At 36.8% G+C, this 18,313-nt stretch overlaps 1 protein-coding gene across 5 annotated transcripts in view; it reads left to right on the forward strand.

The window, feature by feature from the left end:
- The window catches only part of LOC106868019 (transient receptor potential cation channel subfamily A member 1), a 164,142-nt gene that overhangs the window by 142,641 nt on the left and 3,188 nt on the right, over positions 1-18,313 (forward strand). For 4 of the 5 annotated variants that reach the window (XM_089357265.1, XM_089357266.1, XM_089357267.1 and 1 more), the window contains 6 exons: positions 782-954; positions 5,634-5,763; positions 10,624-10,803; positions 12,277-12,345; positions 13,582-13,692; positions 14,724-14,821. In XM_089357265.1, the coding sequence (XP_089213391.1) occupies positions 782-954; positions 5,634-5,763; positions 10,624-10,803; positions 12,277-12,345; positions 13,582-13,692; positions 14,724-14,821 (761 nt within the window). Of the gene's footprint in view, positions 1-781; positions 955-5,633; positions 5,764-10,623; positions 10,804-12,276; positions 12,346-13,581; positions 13,693-14,723; positions 14,822-18,313 lie in introns of those variants that run through there. The other variant, XR_016243073.1, reaches the window with a different exon arrangement.

Consider the following 18,313-nt stretch of genomic DNA (forward strand, 5'->3'; position numbering starts at 1 on the left):
AATGCACTTCTAAATCTGGCAGAGCCTATCTCCATCCGGGTTTGACGACAGCCAATTTTTTTCCAAGGATTAAGACAGAGAGGAAGAGAAGGAGGGGAGAGACGAGAGGGGGGAAGAGGAGGGACGAAGAGAGAAAGACAGACAGACAGAAAAAGAGGAAGAGTCACTCCCAGTATTACACTGTTACTTTAGCGGCTCCAGAGGGATGAAAGACAAAAACAGATCACGGCAGGATTTGAACCCGGAAAGCAAAGAGTCGGAACAATTATCGAAAAAAAAAAAAAAGAAATTGTCCTCCGATCTAACGATTCTTATTTCTTTATTGCCCACAAGGGGCTAAACATAGAGGGGACAAACAAGGACAGACAGAGGGATTAAGTCGATTACATCGACCCCAGTGCGTAACTGGTACTTAATTTATCGACCCCGAAAGGATGAAATGCAAAGTCGACCTCGGTGGAATTTGAATTCAGAACGTAACGGCAGACGAAATACTGCTAAGCATTTCGCCCGGCGTGCTAACGATTCTGCCAGTCTACCGTATCACTTATTTTTAACATTAAGACTAAGCCTGAAATTTGGAGGAAGCGAGCCGTCTACAGCATCGACCCGATCGCACCTGGCATTTAATTTTATTGGGTATTCATATGTATATATTGGAGGGGAGATGAACATGAAAATAAGCGTGTGTATGTGTGTGTGTGTGCGTGTGTGTGTGAGTGTGTGTAATTTTTTTCACAAATATTAAGATTTTCATGTAATTAACCTACTTCTCTTTCAGGGACTAAAACATGTATTCGAAGGAAGTATTGTACTGGAATTGGTCCTTCATGTTTTGACATTGATTTTCATCTGTCCATTTCTGTTTCAAACTAAATTCTATCCGTTTCAATGGGAAGCTGGTATTTTTGCCATTTTCATTGCCTGGTTCAATTCTCTCTTATATTTGCAAAGGTAATGCTTATCTTTATTTTCGTCTTTTTCATGATAGACTGTTCACGTGCTCATAAAACTGAGTCAGAGATTACCTCCCCTTACCACTGGCGTAGTAGTAGTAGTAGTAGTAATAATAATAATAATCCTTTCTACTGAAGGCACAAGGCCTGGAATTTGGGGGGAAGGGGAAGAGTCGAATACATCTATCCCAGTGTTTCACTGGTACTTGATTTATCGACTCCGAAAGGATGAAAGGCTAAGGCGACCTCGGCGGAATTTGAACTCAGAACGTAGTGGCAGACGCAATACCGCTAAGCATTTCGCCCGACGTGCAAACAATTCTGCTAGCTCGCCGCCTTAATAATAATAATAATAATAATAATAATAATAATAATAATAATAATAATAATAATAATAATAATAATAATAATAATACCACCCAAACAGACCTTGTGGATAAATAACATCCAGAACAAAATTAAAAAAAAGAGAAAAGATTTATCGATTCTCAACGAAATTAGTAAACAATCAACACTACTAAGTAACAAGAAGAAAACAAAAATACTGTACAAATACAGCATTACAGAAAAAGATTTACCTGAGGCAAAAGAAAAACTAAAGCAAGACATCCTTGCCAAAGCACAAAGGATCCGCCGGTATGAGAAACGCCAACGTTTCTTTGAACAAAACAAACAGTTCAAATCCAACCCCAAAAAACTCTACCAAGAACTGGGTAAAAATAAAATAGACATTACTTCAGCACCAACAGCAGAAGAACTAGAGAAATTCTGGAAACAAATATGGTCGGTGAAGCAACAACCCCAGAAAAGGACCATTAAAACAACGAACTTAGCACCTGAGCAACTCTGGGCCCCTATAACAACTGAAGAGGTAGCCCAGACACTGCAAAGACTAAGCAACTGGAAGGCACCTGGACACGACAAGATCCCCAATTTCTGGTTAAAACACCTGCCAGCAATGCATAAAAAGCTGGCAGAAAACTTTAACAACATACTCGCAGATCCAGAGACAATGCCTGAATGGCTCACAAAAGGGAAAACCATCTTAATCCCCAAATCCACGGAAACGGAGAAACCACAAAACTATAGACCTATAACCTGTCTCCCTACGATCTACAAAGCCTTTACTGCAATAATATCGCAGAGATTGAGTAAACACCTGGAAAATAACAACCTGTTTCCAGAAGAGCAGAAGGGATGCTGCAAGGGCTCATACGGCTGTAAAGATCAATTATTGATCAATAAAGCCATAACTGAAGACAGCCGCAGAAAGAAGAAAGGCCTCAGTATGGCCTGGGTGGACTACCAAAAGGCTTTCGACAGTGTTCCCCACACGTGGATTCTGGAAACACTAGCCATAAACAAGGTGGCACCAATTATCATAAAATACATAGAGCACTCAATGAACAAATGGCAGACAGTGCTACAGCTCCAAACAAAAGAGGGACTTGTGAAAACGAAAGCCATCCCCATTAGAAGAGGAATATTCCAGGGAGACACGCTCTCTCCACTCCTGTTCTGCCTGGCACTCACACCTTTAACCGAATTGCTAAATAGAACTGGATGCGGTTACAAATGCTATGGAAAAACAGTCAGCCACCTTCTATATATGGATGACCTAAAATTATATGCTAAAAACGACAAAGAGCTAGAAACACTACTACAGACAGTACACGGCTTTACCAAGGAAATAGACATGAAATTCGGATTAGAAAAATGTGCCAAAGCAACCCTGAAAAGAGGAAAATTAGTTAAAAGTAGCAATATAACACTAGATAAAGCCAATGAAATAAGAGAACTAGACGAAAGCCAACCATATAAGTATTTAGGAGTCAATGAACTAGATAGGATACAACATACACAAATGAAAGAAAAAATAAAGAAAGAGTACTATAGACGAGTTAGATCAATACTAAAAACAGAGCTCAATGCTAAAAACAAGATAATGGGTATCAACACTTTAACTGTCCCAGTTATAAGCTACAGCTACAACATCCTTAACTGGACACTAAACGAACTATGTAAAATAGACAGGAAAACAAGAAAAATAATGACAGGATATAGGATGCACCACCCAAAATCTGACATAGAAAGGCTATATATACAACGCACAGAAGGTGGCAGGGGTCTTATACAGCTAGAAAACTATTATAAAATAACCACCATAGGACTGCAAAAATACCTACTCCAGAAGCAAGGGAAGCTAATACAAATAGCCACAAAACACGAGCAAAACAAAAAACTGTTTTCAGTATTTAAGGAAGCTGACAAATACAAACAAGAAATCAATCTACCTAACAAATACGAAGAAGAAGAAGAAGAAGAAACAACAAAAGCTATAAAACAAATGAAATCCAAACTAAAACTAGAACAGCAACGGACCATGATAAAACGATGGCAAGAAAAGCCCCTACATGGTAAATACTGGGCTAAACTAAATGCGAAAGAAATAGACAGAGAAAAATCCCAGCAATGGCTGAGAAGCTCAGGACTCAAAGCAGAGACTGAAGGATTTTTAATTGCTGCACAAGACCAGAGCCTCCCCACCAGAAATTACCAAAAACACATAATGAAAAGAAATATAACAAGTAACTGTAGAATATGTGGAGATCGACAAGAAACAATAAATCATATTATCTCTGGCTGCCCAGTCCTGGCTAAGAAGGAATATATTCACAGACACGACAGAGCTGGGACCTATATACACTGGAAGCTATGCCAACACTATGGAATAACAACAGAAAAAAGATGGTATAAACACACGCCAGAAAAGGTCACAGAAAACGAGAAAGCAACCATACTCTGGGATATGCCAATACACACAGATAGAGAAATTAAGGCAAATAGACCAGATATAGTTGTCAAAGATCATGAAGGAAAAAAATGCTTTCTAATTGATGTATCAATACCAGCAGATGACAACGTTTCTCGAAAAGAAATGGAAAAACTTTCAAAATACAAAGACCTGGAAATAGAGATAACTCGAATGTGGAGTCTAAAAACAGAAACAATTCCTATCATAGTAGGTGCCTTAGGTATAATTAAAAAATACTCAGACAAATACATAACAAAAATACCAGGACTTACAAATATATGTAACATACAGAAAATTGCACTACTGGGTACTGCACACATTCTACGCAAAACACTTTCAATACAGTAAACATAAAAGCACCACAGCAAACCACAGCACATACCCAAGGCGCACAGAGCTGCGCTCGGTAGTGAAGTGAAAGCACGTTATAAAAATAAAACTACTGAACAATAATAATAATAATAATAATAATAATGAAAAAAAAAATAAAAATAATAATAATAATAATAATAATAATAATAATAATAATAATAATAATAATAATTCTTGTTTTACTGCTCTTATATATATATATATATATATATATATATATATATATATATATATATATATATACATACATATATATATATATATATATATATATATATATATATATATATATATATATATATATATATATATATATATAATATGTATGTATGTATGTATATATACACCCACATACACACACGACGCGCTTCTTTCAGTTTCCGTCTACCAAATCCACTCACACGGCTTTGAGTAACTCGGCGAGGCCTTAGTAGAAGACACTCGTTGCAACACAGTGAGAGAGCAAGCTCGAAACTGTGTGGTTGGGGACCAAACTTCTTACCACGAGCAGTGGCGGAGTGAATAGGGGAACAACGGGAGCGACTACCCCCCCCCCCCCAACACATTTTTCAAAATTGACGCCTTTTATAAAATGAATAATCAATGAGTTAAAAATTGTTTGGTATGTATCATAGCACCTTTTATATATATATATATATATATATATATATATATATATCTGTAAAAATATGTGACACTTATTCAGTAGCCATGATAAAACTCCGAGTTTCGGATACCAGGGTGGGGCGTCCTTTTAACGGTCATTTTTCAAAGGAATCTCTGTTGGCTGGATAACTGAAGAGATGTTGGAGTGGACCCCCCACCCTGGCATCCGAAACTCGGATTTTTATCATGGCTACTGAATAAGTGTCATATTTTTACAGATAAATTCCTCTATTTGCATAATATCGAGGTCTCTTTCTTTCTTTTGTTGCCATTCCTGTCAAATATATATATATATATATATATATATATATATATATATATATATATATATACTTTATTTAAAAGCAGCAGAAATATAACAAAAGACTGTTACTCTGAGTATCACGTTCCAACAAAACTGTCCGATGAATGGGGACATGAAACTCAGAGTAACAGTCTTTTGTTATATTTCTGCTGCTTTTAAATAAAGCATATTACTCTACCTCTGGTATTTGAGTACTCTTTTTTGCACCTTGCTGCACATTTCATGTGCTTACTCCGGTATATATATATATATATATATATATATATATATATATATATATATATATATATTATTTCTATGCACTCGCTCTCAATAACTTTAGGACCTGACCACAAGGTATTCATAAAAATTAATTTGGTCTACCAAATGTCAGTAAAGCAAACATTGAAGCAAAAATAAACCTAGCCAAGTGCAAAAAAGTGAAATAAAAAGGGGCTCAGGTTTGGTAGTCGGGTATATAAAATGTAAATGATGATCGTGTTGCAAAAATAGAATTCTATATACACTTTCTCATTCACAGGTTCGAATCGACCGGAATATATGTTGTTATGTTTCTGGAGATCTTAATCACCTTGATAAAGGTCTTGGTGGTGTTCTTTTCATTGTTCATAGCATTTGGTTTGGCATTCTACCTGTCCATGAGTTCACAGGTAAATATGACCATTTAATGTTGTTGTTGTTGTTGTTAATGATGATGATATTATCATTGTTCTTTCTCCCCATCTCTTCCTCCTCCGTTCCTCTTTCTCCTTCTTCTTTCCACTCCTTCCTTCTTTCTCCTCCCCTACTCTTTCGCCTCTCCTAGTCTTCCTCATTCCTCCTCCCCTTCCTCTTCCTCTTCCTCCTCCGGCTCCGCTTCTTCCACCTACTTCACGAAGAATCCATCGGTGTGAAAAAATTTACAATGGATCTTGGAGTAAAACAAGTACTTCAGCTACGACCCGAAGCTTTTATGCTGAACTTGGTAAGAATAAAATGGAGATCGAAACAACGCCAACAGCAACAGAAGCAGAAGAATACAGTGTGGCGGAGAGGATGGATCGTCAACGACAAAACCCTACGAACGAGATTGTGCAAAACGACGAACACTAACCGGAAACTCATGGGAAGCTACAACACAAAACTGTATTTCAAGCACTTCAAAAACAAAACAAGACAAATGTTCAGTCCTGGGATATAACATCCCAAGCTTTTGGTTAAAATAGGAGCACGTAAGATATTGGTTCAGGTGCTTAATAATATATTGACGGAGCAGGCTTGACTCAGAGAAGATAAGACTATTTTAATCCTTAAGGCGGAGAGCTAGATGAATCGTTAGCACGCCGGGCAAAATACTCATCGGTATTTCGTCCGTCTTTACGTTCTGAGTTTAAATCCCGCTGGGATAGACTTAGCCTTTCATCCTTTCAGGGTCGATAGAATAAGTACCAGTTGAATATTGGAGGTTGATGTAATCGACTTAACTATTCCTGCGTATGAGTATAAAAACTGCATCCCTCTGCCAAGTCATGCTGAGACAGTATGGCACATAGGATCATCAAATCAGTATGATCACAAAATTCAAATTCATGGCTGCCACATCGGACTGTGGCTGGTGAAGGAAACATGCCGAAGCCTTCATCCTACAGTAGACTGAATATGGACGATTCAGTCCAATCCAATTCAATCCATAAGAGAGAAAAAAAAATCCAGTTAACTCTAATGACTACAGATACAAGATATACTTTCTTAAAGTCTACAAAGCTGTCGCTAAGAGTAGTTTTGCTGTGTTTATATTATTATCGGAGATGATAAAGCGGTGAGCTGGCAGAATCGTTAGCACGCTGGACGAAATACTTAACGGTATTTCGCCCATCACTGCATTCTAAGTTCAAATTCCGCCGAGATTGACTTTACCTTTCATCCTTTCGGGATCAATAAAATAAGTACCAGTTGAACACTGCGGTCGATGTAATCAACTCTTCCCCTCACAACCAATATTATTGGAGATGATGTTACTGAATCAATCGTGAAATGAGATTAGGTTGGCTACGCTATATTACAACAAAGCAAACGCGCGAACGTTTAACAGATTTTATTAAGGGAATACATACACAAATTATCAAATCTTCACTGGTAAGGAGATTAGGACTTAACTGTATTTGCTCGGACATTAGTTATCTGAAAGATGAGAGACCGCCGCAAGTTGTTGAAGCTTTTTCCTTATTTTGCTAGGTGAGAGTAGAGATATGTCCTGCTTGGAATGCCTTCAGAGCTCTGCTCTGGTCTGGCTTATGGCGAAAGGTAAGATGTGTGTTCTCCGCGGTGGTCTTGAAATCACTTGTCTTAGATCTTCGCAGGCACTGCCTATCATACGAGGAAAACACACGAATCTCATAAACATTCAAGATGATGTCCACGACATGGCTTCAAACAGATTGATTGATATTTAGGTTGCTCACCTGAAAATGATGTGGTTTATTTCAGACTGCGAACTGGTAATTTCACCGTTGGAGTTCAAAGCCTACAAAGCCTTAGCTGCGATAAGTGAATATATAGAAATCGAGAAAAAAACACACTCCGTTTTCAGAAGATTAAAAGGCAATAGACTTATTTATTGGGTCTTAAATTTTCTCAAATTTTCAGCTGAATATTTACAAAACAAATGTACTTTTGGTGCAGTTTTGTTTGCTGATGATGAAAATCATATATATATATATTGAAAAACCTAGAGTCAAGACGGAGTGCCTACAATTGTGTCGACGCAACGTAGTTCTCCAAGAACACGTATTTGAATTTGCAACTGTTTGTTTGCGTAATGTTGTTTCTATATCGCCTGAGGAAGCACAACTAGACCTCATTATGCAAACAAACAGTTGCATAATCAAATACGTGTATTCTTGGAGAACTACATTGCGACGAAACAATTGTAGCAAATAATAAATAAATGTCCAACCATACTCCAATTTCTTCAATTTTATATTCACACACGACGAATGCCCAAATTTAAACTTGAAAGTATATAATTTTATCCAGTCGAATTACCCAGTTGGCCACACAGCAGAAGTTGAAACTATTTGTTGTCATAGCAATTTCAGTGTATCGTCAGCATAGAACGGTGAACCATGACCTTGAGTTTGTCAACTCGGAAGATGGGATTTACACTCAACAAATAAAAAGTACTTAGCCTGTCTTAAGTGAGGGAATAAACGCTGTTGTGGTATTCATTTTCCCCAGCAAATTCATATCTCTGCGAGTTTATGTGGTACCGTTGGCACGAAAAATATTATCTATTTGAAAAACCATTGGAATATATAGCACAATCTTGTTAAATTTTGAAGAAACAATCGTTTTCTTTCATTAAATTCTGTTTTAATAAAAAAAAAACATTCATTTTTTTTCATTGCTTTCTTTCAATAAATTCTTATTCTTTTTTTATAAAACATTCAAGCTTCCATAGTGTTTTGATTTTCTTGCCGTTCATACAGGGATTCTCAACTCGTGAGTAAACAACGCTACACTGAAGTTACCGTAAGAATAGATATTTTCGACTTCCGCTATGTGACCAATCGAGTTATTCGACTGGCTAAATAAATATACATAACTTACAATACTTTTAACATCTTTATTTAATTTCTTGAGCAAACGAATGCGATTTTCTCCATCAAAAGTAGAAAAAGAAGAAAATTTGAAAACAATTAGGAGAAAATTTTTAAATTCTTCAAGTAGTTGAAAGAAATTTTACAAGATCCCGTAGAGTTATATAGCAAATAATTGAAGACTGTAAAACAGCTGTACCCAGCCTTTTTTGTACAACTGACCGCTAGATCATGTGCATAGCAAAACACAATAAAGTGCGTAGTATATAATTTATTAATTAAATATATAATACACACACACACACACACACACACACACACACACATATGTATATATATGTATATATATATTGAAAAACCTAGAGTCAAGAAGGAGTGCGGTTGAACATTTATTTATTCGCTACAATTGTGTCGCCGCAACGTAGTTCTCCAAGAACACACGTATTTGAATTTGCAACTGTTTGTTTGCATGATGTTGTTTCTATATCGCCTGAGAAAGCACAACTAGACCTCATTATGCAAACAAGCAGTTGCATAATCAAATACGTGTACTCTTGGAGAACTACGTTGTGACGAAACAGTTGTAGCGAATAATAAATAAATGTCCAACCGTACTCCAATTTCTTGACTCCAAATTTAAACTTGAAAGTATATAATAATACTACCGATAGTACTGGATAATTCTGAAGGTAGACGAGCTTTATACTGTACTCTACCACGTTCATAACGGAATATAACTTAACTATATATATATATATATGCTGTTAAGTATATGTCTGGTCATATAACTATATTACTGCTCTATATTTTAGAGTATGCTTCTTTTTCTGATATATAGTACACTGACGATATATATAATGTGTGTGTGTTTCATATATAATACATATATAATGTAAAAGCACCCTGAAGACTTCGATAGTCAATAAAACAGTAGTAAAATTTTAAAATGTTTTCTTTCTGTCGGCCTGGTGCCAAATGATCTCCAGCCCAGTGCTGGTCAGTGGTTCGGAGGTTGGGGACCCCTGCTGTAGAAGGACGAGGAAGGATCTGAGTGTGGGATGGATTGACTACTAGAAGGCTTTTGACAGTTTTCCTCTCACTTCACCGCATACATCCGGGAAATATTAGCCATTAGTAAGGTAACACCAATGATAAACAAATGCATTAAACAATTAATGAGTAAATGGTAAAGAATTTTGTATATAGACAAAAGAAGGAAATATATATATTAAACTTATTCTCATTAGAAGAGAAGTATTCTAAGGGAACTTTCAACCTTTCTATTCCTTTCTGCCTAATGCTAACACCTTGAACCACAGAGACAAAACGATAAACAAGAGACATGGGGACTATATGACGATAAGAAACGAGGTGAATACATGGTGATAAATAATTAATAAATATGGTGATTGCATTGTAAGAAGAAACATGGTGAATACATAGTAATAAATAAACTTGGATATTCCCCGTCAAGTTAAAAACTCCAAAACAGAAAATTTTCAAATTAAATAAATTACTTGATACTTGTGCGCATGCAAAAATGTACATTATTAAAAAAAGCTCTGAGAAATCAAAGTTTTGAATGGGTCAAGGATGCCGTCGATCATAGGATTGCATATTTGGAGTTTAAAAAAAACAACAACAGCGACAGGGTATTCAACTGGTAAGATAAGTGAAAGTCCTAGTCTGTGGAATTAGCATACAACTTAACATTTGAAACAGGCAACAGCGAACAATTCTTTACCATTTGATAATCTACCTTTGAATGCAGTTTGCATCAGTTTACTATTTCAATTTATTCTGATTGTAGTTACTAACAAATATCTGGGTTTTTTTGTTTTTGTTCGTTTTGTTTTGTTTTGTTTTTCTCTCTATATTGTCTAAAAAGGTTTCATCGTCCTTAAAGTTCCTTTTCTTTTTTCTTCTATTTAGTCAAAAGCTTATTCGCGCATTTTTCCGTCCGTTCTGAAATCTTTAATGATGATGCTGGAATTAGACTACACGACCACATTCCACAACCTATTCCTAGAAAACACCATCACTTATACAGCTGTTTACATTATACTAATTTTGTACGTCATCCTTATGCCTTTTCTACTGATGAACTTACTGGTACGTATTTGTTTCTTTTCCCTTTGAGTTGGTTTCATATCGCTGAAGCTCTTTCTCCCTGCTCTCTGTAGGTGAAAAGAATGATGTTCGACACATGAAGAAAATAAAAGAAGGCGGCGAGATGGCAGAAACGTTAGCACAACGGGCGAAATGCTTCGCGGTATTTCGTCTGCCGTTAAGTTCTGAGTTCAAATTCCGCCGAGGTCGACTTTGCCTTTCATCCTTTCGGGGTCGATAAATTAAGTACCAGTTACGCACTGGGGTCGATGTAATCGACTTAATCCGTTCGTCTGTTCTTGTTTGTTCCCTCTATGTTTAGCCCCTTGTGGGCAATAACGAAATAGGTATTTCGTCTGCCATTACGTTCTGAGTTCAAATTCCGCCGAGGTCGACTTTGCCTTTCATCCTTTCGGGTCGATAAATTAAGTACCAGTTATGCACTGGGGTTGATGTAATCGATTTAACCCCTTTGTTTGTCCCCTCTATGTTTAGCCCCTTGTGGGCAATAAAGAAATGGAAGAAAATAACAGTAATGATTCCATTTACTACAATTTTCTGTAGTTTCAATCATGTTTTTAGGCTAAAATAAGAAAATATCGTTTTTCACGCACGTCCTTAAATTTTTCTTTGAAGTTTGAACTATACAGCAACTTGGGCACGTTATGGGATTATGATTTTCAGAACAAATAAATAAAATTAACGTTTTATTGCAATATCTATTGAATATGTAGATTTTAATCTTTGAGAAAATCTATATTAAAATGCTAGTATAACTACGTATGTTACACCGAGAAGTGGTTAGCTGAAGGGAGAGGTAGAAGAGAAAGACTGGGGGTAAAGTGCATGTGTGCATCGGAGAAAGAGAGAGAGAGAAGCGTTTAGTAGAGGGAAATATCGTGATGGTGAGATTAAGAAGGAAGGGAAAGCTATTGTTATGCAGTTAAGTAGGTAATTGAAGGAGACAGAGAGAGAGAGAGAGAAAGAGGAACAGAGAGGTACTATGGACGGCGAGCTGGAAGAATTGTTAGCACGCTGGGCGAAATGCTTAGCGGTATTTCGTCTGCCGTTACGTTCTGAGTTCAAATTCCGCCGAGGTCGACTTTGCCTTTCACCCTTTCGGGGTCGATAAATTAAGTACCAGTTACGCACTGGGGTCGATGTAATCGACTTAATCCCTTTGTCTGTCCTTGTTTGTCCCCTCTGTGTTTAGCCCCTTGCGGGTAGTAAAGAAATAAGAGAGGTACTATGGAACGAATTACTTCAGCTTCCAATGTTCAACGGATATTTCATTAAGTCAAATTAATTGCCAATATCGCGTAGGTTCATTTGAAAAGACTTCAACAAGATTGAAATGTTTGCTGTTGATATCACCATCACCATCACAATGTCGACAATATTATCTTTAAATGTTATTTATCTGCCAGCCATCTCATTGATCTAGTCATTTTATTCTTTTTTCTTTCTCATTTCCAGATCGGTTTAGCCGTCGGAGACATTGAATCCATTCAAAAAAACGCAGGTCTTAAACGCCTTACTATGCAGGTAAGTAAAAACAGATAAATATGATTTTGTTTTACTGCTGATATTCTATGTCAGCTGATCACTCAAATGACTTTCCCAACAAACAAATGCTTAGCACATTAACAATTCGGTTTTGATATTTACCACTCATAGTAGTCATGAGCAAAATCATCGTACATGCTGAAGCATGATGATAGTGTTGCTAGGATACCAGGTTACTGACAGCCGAGTCAAGTTCAATTCCTTTCGTGGGCTTCGAGAAAATAACAAGGAAGCTTTCCAGGTTATACTTCTCTTCAATAATATCCCAACAAACTTACATGTTTCACAAATACCGGTGAAGTCATGAAAATACAACGATAAACTTTGATATTTAATATTAATTTCAAAATTTGGCACAAGGCCAGCAAATTCGGGTGAGAGGATAAATCGATTACCTCGACCCCAATGTTCAACTGGTACTTATTTTATCGACCCCGAAAGGATAAAAGGCAGAGTCGATCTCTGCAGTATTTGAACTCAAAACATAAAGACAGACGAAATGCTGCTAAGCACTTTGTCCGTCATGCTGACGATTCAGCCGGCTTGCCACCTTAACTTGGTACCTAATATTATTTGATGCCACTTTGGCGTGTGATCTACAAGTTAAAGGGCGATTGCTTTAGATTGCTTTTTAGTTTATTTTTCAATTTCTGTTGGCTAAAGACTTTTACAATGTCATCAGCGACGAGACGAAGGCAGTTGCATTTTTACAAAGAAATGGCCTTTTAGATGATGAAGAAAATGTTGCACTATGTCATCGTTGTGGTGGAGAAATGAAAGAAGCTCGAAGAAAAATTGAAGATGGTGAAATTTTGCCAACTTTATGTTGCAAAACTCGCGGCTGCCAAACTTATCGGTCTATCCGCATCGGAAATGGGGTTTTTCCCCCCTATTATACTAGTTTAAATAACAAAATTCATTGCAATCTTTCTCTTATGATAAGGTACTTCAGTTAACTGGTAGAGGTACCGAATCAAAATTTCACTGTCTTTCCTTTAGAAATTGATAAGTAAATTAAAATGTAACCTAAAGTAATTCAAGTTGTAGATCACACGCCAAAGTAGCTCCTGTTATTCTTTATTACTCTAATTACCAAATACGTAGTATTATGAAGTGGAAAACCCAATGGAAACATAATTTCCTTGGTGCAGTAAAAAGATCAGCTGCGATGTGATTCGATCTGATTGTGTAAGAAACCATTATTTATACTTGCAGGTAACAAGTCATACATCAATTGAAAGAATGCTGCCAAAACGACTTCTGAGACGGTTCAACAAAGAAACTTATAGGGTTTTCCCCAACGAGAAAGGAAAATGTTCTAGCAGTGTAAGTAATTGTTTTACTTCTTTTTCTTCTGTTCTTTTACTTAAATCATCCACGTTTGTGTTGAATCTCAGTCGTTAATTTACATTTTTCTTTTATTTCCTGTCTGCATTCATGGCCTTTGCAGACCCTTTCAGATTGGTGAGATTGGTATCGTTAATGTAAGTCAATACCCACAAGAAAGATATGAGCAGGAAAAGAATTCCAGAAGCATTATGTTCTGGGAAGGAAGGGCTTGATTTAGTGTAGGGCTTAGTGGTGTTGGGTGTAACAACAATGACGACGACGACGATGATGATGCTCACCAACACTCTAGTCTCAAGCCTACATAGTTCTTGTCTTCTCTTTTTGAATTGCTGCTTCGGTGATCTCTACTCTTTGTAGCAGGGAGTTCCCATGACATTTTGATTCAAGCAATCTTGACTCATGTTCCATATTGTGTGAGTCATCCATCCACTTACCCATTATTCCCATCAATTGTTGAATCTCCCGTTTGTCGAGCTTTTACCACTGCTAAAACATTTACTGCTCCTCTGAACTAAGAAACAATTTACTACCCAACTGATCCTCACCCACCCCCGTCATCCTTCCGTATTTTACTCCACTTCTTTAAAAAATAAACTGAACAATCCTACACCTGCTATCCTCTTAAAACCTACCCGTCACGTACATGCATCAATCTATTGAGGTCTAAGCTGAATATTGGTCGCATCAGCATTGAGAGGTCGTAAAGACTAAAAGCACTGTCCTTCTTCCTTAGGCTAAATAAATAAATAAATTAATTAATTAATTAAATGGTCCACTACATTGACTTTATTTTGGCAAGAATTATCTAAGCTGATGCCACACTGCTAATCCTTCAATCAGTTTTTCATCATTTTGTTGTCAAGTGGACTCATAACATAAGGTTGAGAGCCAACCATATACTCAAGAATATACCGATAAAATATGTATTTCTGCCAAGGAAAAACATGAGCACTTACATTGTTAGTTCTTCTCACCACCATTCTTTTTTTTTATTATTATTTCCACAGATTATGAAGCAATCTCAACTCTCAAACTACGATAAATTCCAAAATATTGAGATATCTGCAGATAAAATAGACTGGGAAATGCGAAAACAGAACCAAAGGTAAAAAATGCCTTTTCTCTTTTGGTCATTGTTGCTGTTGTTACTTCTACTGTGAAATAACTCCAAGTCACTCTTGACTGAACAGACCTTATGGTACGAAGGTAGTCAATCGAACTAAGGACAATTCAAGTGAAGCGTTTGTTTGCTTTTTGTCTTTTTACTTATTATTTCACATACCTTAAAAAAGTTTAGTGTTCAGATAAGGTATTTAATTATTGTCATATCTTTATTATTTTTATTATTTTGTTGCTTCACTTCTACTTCACAAAATTGGTATGAGATTTCTCTGATAAAGTTAACTGTAAGTAACAAGTATAGCTCCACGGTTCATATTGTCACCATCACTGAGTGTGGTAGGAATGAAACTTCCGTTGCCTTAAACCACCGATTAATTCAAGCTATCGTGCCCAACCTGTTAAAATACGTTAACACTTACTTCACTATTTACTTTCCATGTTGATGTTATCTCCCTCGAGATTTAAGTTATTTTGTCATGCCAAGGGATATATTGGGTTGTCCGGAAAATTCGTGCCGATTTATAGTAGCTTACCTTTCGACTTATTTAGAACATGGTTGAGTCCATAAAATATGATTTGACTACACCTCCATTTAGAGCAGAGTTTAAGCTATCTTTTCGTGGAAGAAGGCTTATGTTCCTATAGCCTGTGTTAATTCTGTAACCCTTTAAAATGTAAGATAAGAAAGTTCATTTTCGGCACTTGATGCTTTTCTTTTTCCGTAAAGGGAAAAATGCCTCACAAGCAACCAAAGAAATATGCGCAGTTTACGGTGATGTTTCTTTATCTGAAATAACTGTACGTAAGTAGTTCGCAAAGTTCTGAGCTGGAGATTGTAGCCTTATTGATAAAGAACGATCAGGCAGACTATCCACTACAGATGATGACCAAATCAAGTCATTCATTGAGAATAACCCACATTGCACAACCCGAGAATTGGCAGAAAGCCTCAACCTATCAAAATCCGTCGTTCATGAGTACCTAGTAACTCTTGGGTACACTAATCGCTACGATGTTTGGGTACCACATGAGTTGAGTGAGAAGAACCTTATGGGTCGCATTTCCATCTGTGATTCGCTTTATAAACGGAATGAAAACGCGCCTTTTTTAAAGCAAATTGTGACAGGTGATGAGAAATGGATTACCTACCTAAATGTTCAGAGAAAGCGATCCTGGAGTAAGCGACATGAGCTACCCTTAGCCACCCCAAAAGTGGGTCTTCACCCTAAAAAAGTCTTGCCTTGTGTCTGGTGGGATTGAAAAGGAATTCTGTACTATGAGCTTCTCCCAAGTAACTAGACAATTAATTCTGAGAAATATTGCACACAACTGGACGAGTTAAAAACAGCAATTCAAGAGAAACGTCCAGAATTGGCCAACAGGAAGGGTATTGTTTTCCAGCATGATAATGCAAGACCGCACGTTTCTTTTGGAACCAGACAAAAATTGCTGCAGCTCGGCTGGGATGTGTTACCCCACCCTCCATATTCACCAGGTATTGATCCTTCGGATTTCCACTTATTCAGGTCTCTGCAGAATAGTCTTAATAGTAAAACTTTCAATTCCTTGGATAACGTAAAAAATACCTTGATGAATTCTTTGCCATGAAACCACTTCAAATCTGGGAAGAGGGTATTTTCAAGTTAAAGCAAAGATGGAGACGCATTGTGCAACAAAATGGTTCATATTTGGTTGATTAAAAATGCAATGGCAAGTATTTATTGACCTTTTTCTTTCCTTTAAAAATCGGCACGAACTTTCCGGACAACCCAACACAATATGAACATATTCCTTTGTTTCCACTGATCTAGCAGATACTTAAATGGCTATGTTTCGCTGAGGAAGTTTAATAAAACGGAAAGATGTCTGGAGACATTATTTACATTATTTACATTTGACGGTTATTTGTCTTCATATTGTTTGTTGTTAACACAACATTTCGGTTGATATACCCTCCATTTATACAGTGTAAAGAGAAGGATTGCTCAGTGCCTAAAACATCGAACAAAGAATATAAGTAGCGATCGTAATACACACCACGAAGAAATGATCAAGCTAAATAACAATCTATTAAGCAACAACTACCCCAAAAACATACTATCCACTCCAATTATGAAGAAAAGAGAGGATGAAACCAGTAAACTGTCCACAGTCTGTTTACCGTACGTGAAAGGCCTCTCCGAAAAGATGCAAAAGATATGCGGCCCATATGACATCAGGACTGTATTCAAGAGTAATGCAACACTTCGCAAAATTCTCCTTCGAGTAAAACCACCAATAGAAGACTGCATGTACTCTATCCCATGCAGATATACCGCCTCCTCAAAATAAGGGTAGACGAACATCGGAAAGCTGTGACACGAGGAGGTATTGATAAATTGGGTATAGCTGATCATGTATGGGAAAATGGAGACCACCTCCCTCTATGGGATGAAGTTAAAATAATAGACAGAGAACACCACTGGAAAATACGACAACCAAAAGAATCAGCACATATGCTAGAACACAGCAACTGCCTAATCAGACTGAGTGTAGATATGAGTAGCATATGGGAACCGGTATTACGGGAGGATAGGAAAATATTTGATTCATAAGCCCTAAAATTCACTCCAGAATTGCCCACGAGCAACAAAAAGAACAGCAACATCGATAAATACCTTAGGAATGAGAATCCAGGTTCGAAATTTCCCCAAGACATCTCATGAAGGCTGGAGGGTATATCAGCCGAAACGTTGTGCTAACAACAAACAATATAAGGACAAATATTCGTCAAATGTATATAATATACATAATTCCTCATCTCTTAAATATAGAACTGTATGTCTGGAGACGTTAGAATATTTACCAAACATTAGGCTATCCTACCACTCTGTGTTCCATTATCTGTTTCCGGTTTCAGTTATATAGTACTCTGATGAGTCACCTTACTGAAAAAATTTCATTTTAATTTTAAGTTGTCTCCCTAACCTTTGTTTGGATTTGATTGTCATTGTTCAATAAGGTTTCCCTCTTTAATTTACAAATATTGTTGTGATTAAATTATTGTGCTCGTACATTAAGTGTGTTAATGCTAACTTCACTAAAAAGAAAATAAATATTAAATCACTATTCGGCATACATATGCCTATTTCAATCTAATATCTTGTCGCCAAGTCGAAAGACATTCTATATATTCATGTACATGTTGTTTCGTTTGTTATTTTTCCCCGTTATCGTCGCAATTTATCTTTATTTAGAGTTCGGAGAACAGCCTTTACTTTTTCTTATCACTACCCTTGTTTCAACTTACTTCTGTCCTTATTCGTCTGTCGTGTCCGCTCGTCTGTACCTCAACAGTTGACGTTATTGATACCGACAAACTGAATATTGTCATAAGGTGTTGAAATTGTGATGATGTTTGATTGAGAACTGATGAGGCGTTTGTGTTTTTTGTTCTTTCTGCAATTTTTTGTCGTCCTTCTGTGTCACTTTGTCC

The sequence above is a fragment of the Octopus bimaculoides genome, chromosome 9, assembly GCF_046866305.1.
Source record: "Octopus bimaculoides isolate indiv1 chromosome 9, ASM4686630v1, whole genome shotgun sequence".
Lineage (NCBI taxonomy): Eukaryota > Metazoa > Mollusca > Cephalopoda > Octopoda > Octopodidae > Octopus > Octopus bimaculoides.